This window comes from Orycteropus afer, unplaced genomic scaffold (assembly GCF_000298275.1).
Source record: "Orycteropus afer afer isolate SDZICR_OR568_19922 unplaced genomic scaffold, OryAfe1.0 scaffold00059, whole genome shotgun sequence".
NCBI classification, from domain to species: domain Eukaryota; kingdom Metazoa; phylum Chordata; class Mammalia; order Tubulidentata; family Orycteropodidae; genus Orycteropus; species Orycteropus afer.
Genome location: NW_006921646.1, coordinates 5,565,252 through 5,575,751, shown reverse-complemented (window position 1 = coordinate 5,575,751; position 10,500 = coordinate 5,565,252). Strand labels below are relative to the sequence as shown.

Below are 10,500 nucleotides of genomic sequence, written 5' to 3'. Positions count from 1 at the left end.
GTCGGGGCCGACTCGACGGCATATAACAACAACAACAACATAGTCAGTCCCAAGAGCTCTGGTGGCATAATGCCTAAGGAACTTGACCACTAACTAGAAGGCTGGCGGTTCAAACCCACCAGCCACCCCTCGGAAGGAAGGTTGGGCAATCTACTTCCATAGTGATACTGCCTCGGAAACCCAAGGAGGGGTCGCTGTGAGTCGAGTCTGACTTCACAGCAAATAACAACAACATAGTCAGTCCCAAGGAGCTCTGGTGGTGTGATGGTAAAAGCATTCCGCTAGTAACAAAAAGGTTACTGGTTCAAACCAACCAGCTGTTCTATCAGAGAAAGATGAGGATGAAGCAGTCTGTTTCCGTAAAGATTTGCAGTCTTGGAAACCCTGTGAGGGAGTTCTCTGTCCTATAGGGTCACTATGAGTCAGAATCGACTTGATGGCAGTGGGTTTGGTTTTCTTAGAGTCAGTCTAGGAGCTGGAATAAAACATCAACTCTGCAGACCAAGCCAGAACCCCCAAGCATAAGATGGGGAGAGGCAGCCCCCTTAGAGTTTTGCTTACTGGCTCGGTTACTATTTCCTGAGCATTTACACTGGGCTAGACATTGGGGATACAGCAGCAAACAAGACAGACCAGTAGGGTTCTGACTGAGTTTCTGTCGCCTTTCCTTCTACACTGGGGTTGGGAGCTGGAGGGTCTCTCGAGCTGCCCAAAGCCAGGCCTGAGGGCTTCCAAAGCCTCTCTGCAGAGGCCCTCCCTGGGGGCCTTGCTTGGTCTCTCATGTAATTTGCTTGAGAGGAGCCTGGAGAGGGGGCTTCTTTGACTTCTGATGGCAACACCCCTCCAGGGTTTCAAAATGGTTCCTTGGAGTGTAGGAGGGGGAGGAAATGAGGGACCAGCCCAGATGCCTTAACTTCCCCAATGAATCCCATAGTGGCTCCACGCTCCTGGCGTTTATCGTTACCTCTTCATTTCTACCCCTTGCTCCAGACCTTCATGCCAAGGACATTATGGAAGACGACTGGAGAGGAAGAAAGGGGGAGAGTGAAAGGCTTCAGGGCCTTGGCCCCTGCTCCACCTAAGTGTCCACACCTTGCTATAGGAAGCTCCATAACTTAACGGTTAAGTTTGTGATCACTGGAGCCTGGGTTCAAAACCGGCTCCACCACTTACTAGTATATGACTGTGGATAAGTTATTCAGTCCCTTTATGTATCACTTTCCTCTTCTGTAAAATGGGGATAATAACAAATCTAACTTCATAACGTTGATGTGAGGATTAAAGCATTAAGTGCTCAGAACTGTGCCTGGCCCATAGTAGGCTCAGTAAATGAAGGCTATTGTTTTGCCCCAGCTCACTCTCAGTTCCAAAATGCTCTTTGCTAACACCCTTGGCCAACCTGTCTGTGTTCTGTCTCCCTGCCCTCCCCTCCTCAATCCACCCATGAGTCCCGTCAGCCCAGTCCCATCCTCCTTTTCTTAATCAGCCTCAAGCTAAATTATGACCAGAGCCCTTTAGCTGGCATGCCCTGAGAACTCACCACTTGTTTGGAAGTTCACTTTGTAGTCTACCTTGAGTCCTGCCTGCTGCTGTTCTCACAAGCCTTGTGCTTCTTTGAGATTCTTGGCCTCATTTGCTGACTTGTAAACCCCTTGACACTTGGAAGTAGTCTGGTGGCCGCTCCACTGCTGTGCTCCTCCAGAGAAGGCTAAGAGAGAGGGTCTGGGCAACGTGCAGTCCCTTCCACAATCTTGCTTCTAGGGACCTGAGGTGGCTGCCTGGAGGCTGGAGCAGAGTAGAGATGGGAGGGGCAGCCCAAAGCGCCACTCCTACACTGAATCCCAAGGACAGGGACTCTGTCCACCCCTCTGGGCTCCCCTAGGAATCACACCTTACCTACCTGCCTTATTAACTCCCTGGCCCCTGGACAGAGATGTTGATGCCTGCCTGGCCTCCTGGACCTCAGAGAGAGAGTCACTGGCAACAGTAGGCCCTGCCTCTCCCCCTCGCCCAGAGCTGAGCATCACTCACTCCAGCCTTTCTCTCTCTCTTTCTACACACTGCAACCTAGAAGCGGCTGCTTGGAGCAGGGGAGGCTTGTGGGATGGGTCAGAGAATGGAGAAGACATTGGGGTAAGAAAAAAATCAGTGAGGGGCCTAGGAAGAGAGTAGGCTGAGTCACAGGAATCATCCCACAAAAAGTCTAGAGGTTAGGTGGAGTCTGTTAAGAGCATCTCATCCAACTCTTTGTGGCTTCTGATGCTGAGTCTTCTCTACCCCACCTCTCGCCAAGTGTCACCTGGCTTCTGCTTGTATGCCTCTAAGTCACAGAAAGGTCACTGCTACTGCAGCATCCCTTTTAGAGCTGAGAAGAGGGATAGGAGCCAGGAGCTGCAGAGACTGATAAACACACAGGAACAAGGCTTTGTCCTCCATTTCCCACTCTCCTTTCTCCGACATTCTCTCTCTCTTCAACTCTATCTCTTGGATCATCTTCATTTGTCTCACTATGAAACTGGGGTTTCCTTTGCATCAGCTGGAGAATTCACCAGCACACAAAATGATTAAGAAGTACCAAACTCAGCGCTTGCACACAGCAGACACTGCACGGTGAGCATGATGTGGTTAATTGTAATATATGAAGGACAACTTTGGCAGCAAACACAAGTGATGGGAGACAGTTTAGCACTGAGGGTGATTTCCTGAAGGCTCCCAAAGCAAGATCTCAGAGGGCACTGGAAACCCCAGCCCTGGGTTATAATGCACAGCAATGCTTCAGGGGGTGAATTTTGGGGACTGTTCCAGGAACTCCTACAGAGCTCCAAAATGGAGCCTATGAGCCATTCTGACTGAGTTTCCCCAGCCACTCCCCAGGCCTGCCAGTCACATCCCACACATGTGGATCCAGAGGCTGACACTTCAAGGCAAAGGGCTGGATCAGGGAAAGCTGAGCCATCACAGTTGCAGGGGGGAAGGGGTATCCCTGAATTTGACCCCTTCAATGTGGATCACGGTAAAAGGCAGTGGAGTTGGGGCTCAGGGAGATAGGAGACATGGGGACACATCAGAACCTGGTTCTTGCCCTGGGATCAGATTCTTTCAGAAGAAACCTTACACTTGCAGATAAATACAGTTCACAAGACAAGGTTAACACCGCTCTGCCAGGCACAAAGTGGGTAGAGATGGTTCGGTGGTGGAATTCTTGTCCTCCACGTAGGAGAGCTAGGTTCAAATCCTGGCCAATGGACCTCATGCATGGCCACCGCTCGTCCGTTAGTGGAGGCTTGCATGTTGCTAAGAAGCTGGACAGGTTTCAGCTTAGCTGGCGATCTACTTCCAAAAATCCATCCATCACAACAGTCTGACCCTCAGGGCTGGGCATCATTATCATTCCTTTCTGCGTGGGGTTGCGGTGAGTCAGGAGCTCATGCCACAGCAGCTAGCAACAGCCAGGTGCGGAACCAAGGGACTGCTTCAATAAACAGAGCAATTTGTAATTAACAGACGTCTCAGTTATCTTGTGCTGCAGTAACAGAAACCGCAAGTGGTAGCTTTAAGGAACAGAAATTTATTTTTTCATAGTTACGAGGCTACAAGTCCAAATTCAGGGTGCCAGCTCTAAGGGAAGGCTTTCTCTCGGTCGGCTCTTGGAGGGAAGTCCTTGTCTCTTCTGAGGTTCGGCTCCTGGGTGATCTTCATGTGGTTTGTCATCTCTCTTCTCGAATTCTTGGAGCTTGCCTAATCTGCTCTATTTATCTCTTGTAAGAAATTAACTCAAAATACACCCTACACTAATCCCGTCTCATTAACTTAACAGAAAACTCATTCTCAAATGGTACTAGAACCCCAGGCATAGAGGTTAGGATTTACAGCACATATTTTTTTTGGGATACAATTCAGTCCATAACAGCAGACTTCATTAATTCTTTATCAGCACCAAGGCAAGCTCATTTAAAACGTTTTCCTCCCTGGCAACGGTTTTTTTTTTTTTTTTTTTCTGATTATAGAAAGACTACCCAGTCATTCTACTGAGCCAATGGGAGCTCTGGTGGTGTAGTACCTAAGGCATTTGACTGCTAACCAGAAGGCTGGAGGTTCAAACCCACCAGCCAGTCCTCGAAAGTAAGACTGGGCAGTCTACTTCCGTAGAGATATCGCTTCAGAAACCCAAGGAGGGGTCCCTTTGAGTTGAATGGACTTGATGGAAGTTTTTTTTTTTTTTTTTTTAAACCCAGCCATTGTAGAACATCTGAAAATATATAGAAAAAAGAAAATAACACCCCCACACATTTACCCTATAATTTTACCACCCAGAGATATGTGGCCAATATTTTGGTGTATTTTCCTTAAGTCTGTTTTACAGAGTTTTTCTTTCTTTGAAGGTTTTTAACTTCCTTCCCCACCTCATACCCTCGGCCTTATTTACCCACCAAAGTCCTTCTTCAGTGTGCAAAGGGTCCAAGCTGCGGCCAGGCAGGCAGGATAGAAGCTGAGGGCTAAGAAACCCAGGGAGTGGCCCTCCTACCCTGGCAAGCCCGGGTGGTCAGGAGCAGCAGCCAGTTCTCTTTCGTGGCCTCTCAGGGGCCACCTCCACTAACGAGCTCTTCAGGCGGTCATCTTGCATCTTGAGTGACCTGCATGGCAACACTGAAGCTTCAGTCCTCCCTCTCACCTCCCAGGGTCAGTATAGAGGGTCCAACGGGAGGCTTCTCAAGCATGGGTAAGGGATTGAGGGGCTGCTCCCTGAAACTTTCCCTTCCCACCTGCTCTGCCCCTGCCTTGCATTCCTGTGGCACCGGGAAAATGGAACCACAGGAGACATTGGCATTCTATCTCTTTGTTGACACTCTTTCAGGCCTACTGTGTGCCAGGCACTGTGCCAGGGACTCTGGTATGACAAGACGCCAATACATCCCTGCCTTGAGTAGGGAGGATGACAGGTAGGAAAGGAAGCAACTGCACCCTAGGATTGAATGATAGATTGGGGAGCACACAGAGGGACTTCCCAGGGAGGAAGGAGGTGGTGTCTGAGCAGCCTAAGGGACGGACAAGAGTTTGCTGGCAGAAAAGGATGTGTGTTAACAGGCAGAGGGCAAAGGCTCAGTGTCAACAGAGAGGTTGGGGGGACTGGGGAATTAAAAGAAGTCCGTTCATTCATTATTCACAATATATTTACTATGTGCCAGGCCATATATCTCTGTGTGGTCTGCCCTAGACCACAGAACATAAGGGCTGAGTGGTCTGAGAGGAGCCTTAGAGGTAGCAGCAGGAGCCCAGGCCTCGGTGGGCCTCAGAAGCCACATTCGGGAACTTGGGCTTTTATCCTAAAGCGAAGGGAAGTAATTGAGCAGTTTTACCAGGAGGGCATGGTGGTAGGACCAAGTTTGCAGTCTAGCAAGCTCACCCCGGCTACTTTGTCAGAGATGGAGCCTCAAAGCTCATCAGGTCTAACACACCCCACCCTTACTCATTTCATTCATTTATTGAGCACCTACTCTGTGCCAGGTCCTTAGTATGGGGGCATTGAGGATTGGCAGGGGTATAAAACAGGCATGGGCTTGCCCTTTCAGAACTACAGTCTAGTGTAGTGTGAGAGGCAGACAACAAATGATTAAAAAAAAAAAAAAAAACAGAGAAATGCACATATAATTACAATTTGTTGAGGATGCTGTGATGGAGAATAGCAATGGGGGGCAGTGGTCAGAAGGGACTTCTCAGAATTGAAATCTAAAAGGTGTTGTTTTGTGCTATCATAGCAACTCTACAGGACAAAGTAGAACTGCCCGCCCCATAGAGTTTCCAAGGCTATAAATTTTTACGGAAGCAGATGCCACGTATTTCTTCTGTGGAGTGGCTGGTGGGTTCAAACCACTAACCTTTTGGTTAGCAGCTGAGTGCTTAACCATTGAACCACCAGCACTCCTTTCTGAAGGATGGCAGGGAGCCAATTATGAGGGGGGAGAGGACGTTCTTGGCAGAGGATAGAGCAGGAGCTCTGGTAGCATAGCGCCTAAGGCACTTGACTGCTAACCAGGAGGCTGGCGGTTCAAACCCACCAGCCACTCCTCAGAAGGAAGGAAGGAAGGTTGGGCAATCTACTTCCGTAGTGATATTGCCTCGGTAACCCAAGGAGGGGTCACTATGAGTCAGGTCCGACTCGACGGCAGATAACAACAACAACAGAGCAGGTGCAAAGGCTCTGAGGTAGGAAATCCTGTGAAGGAACCAAAGGGTGGCCACCGAAGCTGGTGCTGGGGGAGGGTGTGTGTGTGTAGGGGCTGAGGAGACAGCACTGGAGATGACGTAGGCTATTGGGAGGCATTGGGATTTTATTCTAAATCCAGTGGAAGTCACTAGAAGGTTGAGACCAGGACAGTGACACTTCCTCTCCCAACTCCACTTTACAGATGAAAAAACTGAGGCTCAAAGAGGGGAAGTGACTCACTGGAAGTGATATAGCTCATGAGAATTCTGGAACTGGGGTCAGGAGACTCAGTGCTGTGATCACTCTATTTGTCCAGTATTTGTCTAATAGCCCTGTTATTTAAATACAGTTTCCTTGCCCGTTTCCTCAGAATGAGTCTTGATTTTCCATGAGTCTGGGCTGAAGGCTGCCCTAGAGGATTCTGGGTGGATAGGGATGAGGTGACACTCACCGAGCCAGTTTTACCACAGGCTCCAGGATGTTGTGACCCAGGGCTGCGCTGCACTCTTCAAAGGAGACTCCCAGTTCCTGTAGGCCAGACACACAGGGGGCACAGGTGCCTTGAGGAGATGGACCCAGGTGGCAGCCTTTGGGTCCATCAAACAAAAGCCTGTCCATCCACAGTGCCAGTGCCAACAGGCAGCCCCATTTTGGTGTGGTCCCCAGCTGGGCTCCGGTGCCCACTCCGCTCCATCCAGGCTGATCAAGGTGTCGAGGATGCAACACTAGAAATATTCCTAGTCTTCAGAGTCTCAACTTGGAAAAAAACGTCTTTGGGGACATTTTATAACCATTAGTTATGTTTTCTGATTTCAAAATACTTCATTGGGGGAAACATTGGAAAAGTAGTATAAAAAAAAGTAAAATAATAAAATATAAGCCACTCCTGTTAGCATTTGGGCAATCTATTTCCATTCCGTTCTATATAACCCTTTCACTTGGGAAGAATGGACTAAACATCATCATGCTGTTAGGTAACCAGTTGCCATAGTTTCAACTCTAACTTATGGCAACCCCTTGTGGGTCAAAGGAGAACTGTACTCTCTGTAGGGTTTCAATGGCTACTTTTTAAAAAGTAAAATGCCAGGCCTATCTTCTGAGGCATCTGTAGTTGGACTTGAAACTCCAACCTTTCCATTAGCAGCCAAGTACATTAACCATTTGCGACGCACAGGGACTCCAAATAAGAGCTGGAGGTACTAGGAGTCGAAACTTTGGCCTTGTCCATGCAAAGCACATTTGTTACCACTGAGCTACATCCCCTCACTTGTTGTTATTGTTATGTGCCTTTGAGTCAGACTCCACTCATAGCGACCCCCCCCCCTTGGGTTTCCAAGGCAGTATCACTACGGAAGTAGATTGCCTCATCTTCCTTCTGAGGAGTGGCTGGTGAGTTTGAACCGCCAGCCTTCTGGTTAGCAGTCAAGTGCCTTAGCCATTACGCTACCAGAGTTCCCCATCCCCTCACTACTGTTAGGTTAACCAGAATGAAACTGCTGTTTGAGTAAGCCCCAAACAGTCAAATATCAGCAATTCCATATTGTTCAACCTAACCTATATCCAGCTGTACAGCTGGTTTCTCTGACTACAAGGAGTGCTGGTGGTGCAGTGGTTAAAGCAGTCAGCTACTAACCAAAAAAGTCAGCAGTTCCAACTCACCAGCCATTCCAAGAGAGAAAGACGAGGCAGTCTGCTTCTGTAAAGATTTACAGCCTTGGGAACCCTATAGGGGCAGTTCTACTCTGTCCTATAGGGTTGCTATGAGTTAAAATCAACTCAATGGCAGTGGGTTTGGTTTGGGTCTCTGACTTCACATTTTACTGTAAGCATTTCTTCCACACCCTTAAATATGCTTCCAGGACAGAATTCTGAATGGCAAATAATTAACTCCTCATAAGAACATGCCACAGTTTGACTATCAACTTCAGCCAAATGTTTGTTCTTACAAATAACACTGTAAAGAACATTCTCATATAAGCAAGTTCGATTATGTATTAAACACAGGTATCCATTAGGTTATTCTCTTAGAGATTATTATTTCTGATTCTTCCCTGAGGATAAACTGCTAGAGGAGAAATTACTCAAAGAGGTGAGCTACGACTTTTAAGATGAAAAAATTCCCACAAACCAGGAACCACATGATGACCTTATGATTCTGAGAAGTGAGAGGAGAAACGGGAAGAAAATACAATGTGGAACTATTAAGAAAGATTGTGTCAGAGGTGGGATGTGGAGGAGCTTTTTTTTGTCTCCTTTACTATTCCCAGATTTTCTGTAATGTGGTTGAATTCTGTTCATAATTAAGTAGTATTCACTGTCTAGTGATGGGGCTTTTGATGTCATCTTCCCGGGGAAGAATTTGAGTCTTAAGATAGAATAAATTAGAAGGGAGAATGTTAATTAGAGACCAGAGATAAAATTAAGATTTGATTGGGAACTTTAAATGAAGCTTTTAAAAACCCTTTAACTCTAAACATATTTTTTATGTAGGTTGGGATCTTGTGTGGGAATTTGCTAATTTAAAAATAAGGATCAATGTTATGTCCGTTATTACAGTCTTGTGTTTGGGTCAAGGCTGGTCTCCATGGACTGGGCGGGTGAGGGCAGAGGACCCAGGCTGCTATCTGCTCTGACCTGCTCTTTGGCTGGGGCAGAGTCAGACATGGGCAGAAGAATGTTCCTTCTCAGTTGCCCAGGTTAGGTGACCCTTATTCAGTGCCCTCCAGAGTGGTGGTAGCCCAGTGCATGCTGGGATAAGGGCCAATGCCCAGGTGCTCACCTTGGCCAGTTGTCGTCCAGCCTCAGTGGGCACCTGCCGTTCCTCCTCACAGTCCATCTTGTTTCCCAGGAGAAGGGTGACCACATTGTCAGACCCTGAGTCCTATACACAGAACACATTATCTCAACCACAGGTGCTGAGTACTTATGTCAGGCCTGGGGCAGATTTGATCCTGCCTTCCTGGGAACTAAGAGTGTGTCCCCTCCTTGACACATGCCCAGGGTTAGGGGGCTGCCTCTGCTTGTTCCACCCCTCCACACTCTTTCCATCTTACCACCATCTCCCATTCACAGTGAGTCTGCCTCTCCTCTCTGCCTGCAAACATCTTACCCGCTTTCCAAGGCCAGCCTCAAGGGCAGCTCCCCAGGAAGCCTTTGGGGGTGGCTCCTGCCCATAGCCCTCTCTTCCTGTCTATGCTGAACAGTACAGCATCATACTTGATTACCCAGAATGCCTTGGTTCATTTCTTAATGGTTTTGTGTGTAATAATCACAATAGCTTCTGTTTGCGTCTATGAACAGCTCTGGGTGCTTATAATAAAATAGCTTCTGAGTGGTTGCTACACGCCAGGTGCTATGCTGAAAGCCATTGAATCAGTTAATCCTTACAACTCTGCTCTAAGAGAAATGGGAAGATTAAAGTTCAGAGAGGTTAAGTCCCTTGTCTAAGGTGACAGAGTTAGTAGGCAGGGTAGTTGAGATTCAAACCCAGGTCCTGTCATAACTCAGAGCCCAATTCTTCTCCTCAATCATTACCTTATCCTGCTTTCTTTGCATCTCTTCAACTACACTAGAAACTTCTGGAGAGAAGACAGCATGTCTTCAAACCTCTCTGCTATGCTACTACTAGTACATATGCAGAATTTCAGTGTATAGGTATCAATCAAATACGTGGGGGAATGGGATGCATGAACAGAGGGCTTTATCACTTACAATGACACTAGAATTACATTATTCCCAGATGTTAAGAAGAAGATATGACAAACAGGTATAAGATGGCTATGAGTAGGAAAAAAATGTCCACAGGATAAAGGAAGTAGTTTGGTTTGGGGGCTGTACTGTGTGGTTATAGTTTCTTTGTACGACTGTTCACTGTTCATCCAGCCAGAGGCTCTCAGTGAGTGGTGTCACCGTATGTCTGTTGTGTCATTTGTGATTCTGGGAAAAAGAAGAGGGAGTGGGCAAGACACAAGCTTCCTCCGGACTACAAAAACTGGGCCCACCCCTGGCAGCCATCGGCTCACCTGGAGACAGTCCATCCAGTAGCGCACGTTGGTGAAGCTCTTCTGGTCTGTGATGTCATACATGAGCACCACCCCATCAGCCTTGCGGAGAAGCTGCCGAGTCATGCTGTGGTACCTGCCCATAGAGTTTACATGAGCCCCCCCCCCCCCAGGTGCCCTGATCCCAGGCCCTGGCCTCTCTAGGCCTCAGCCACTCCATCTGCAAAGTGGGGAGAGTGAACCTGTCCTGCCTCTAATTGCTTCCCAAATAGAGTCTGCATATGCATTCCTTTT

General features: G+C 47.9%; 1 protein-coding gene across 1 annotated transcript in view; it reads right to left on the bottom strand.

Moving 5' to 3' along the window:
* Positions 1-4,543: 4,543 nt before the first annotated feature.
* RAB44 (RAB44, member RAS oncogene family) overlaps positions 4,544-10,500 on the bottom strand; it is a 31,502-nt gene continuing 25,545 nt past the window's right edge. Inside the window, exons 10-13 of the mRNA XM_007939455.1 lie at positions 10,228-10,342; positions 8,985-9,086; positions 6,657-6,733; positions 4,544-4,634 (exon numbers count right to left, since the gene is read on the bottom strand). Coding sequence (XP_007937646.1) covers positions 4,544-4,634; positions 6,657-6,733; positions 8,985-9,086; positions 10,228-10,342 — 385 coding nt within the window. The remainder of the gene's footprint in view (positions 4,635-6,656; positions 6,734-8,984; positions 9,087-10,227; positions 10,343-10,500) is intronic.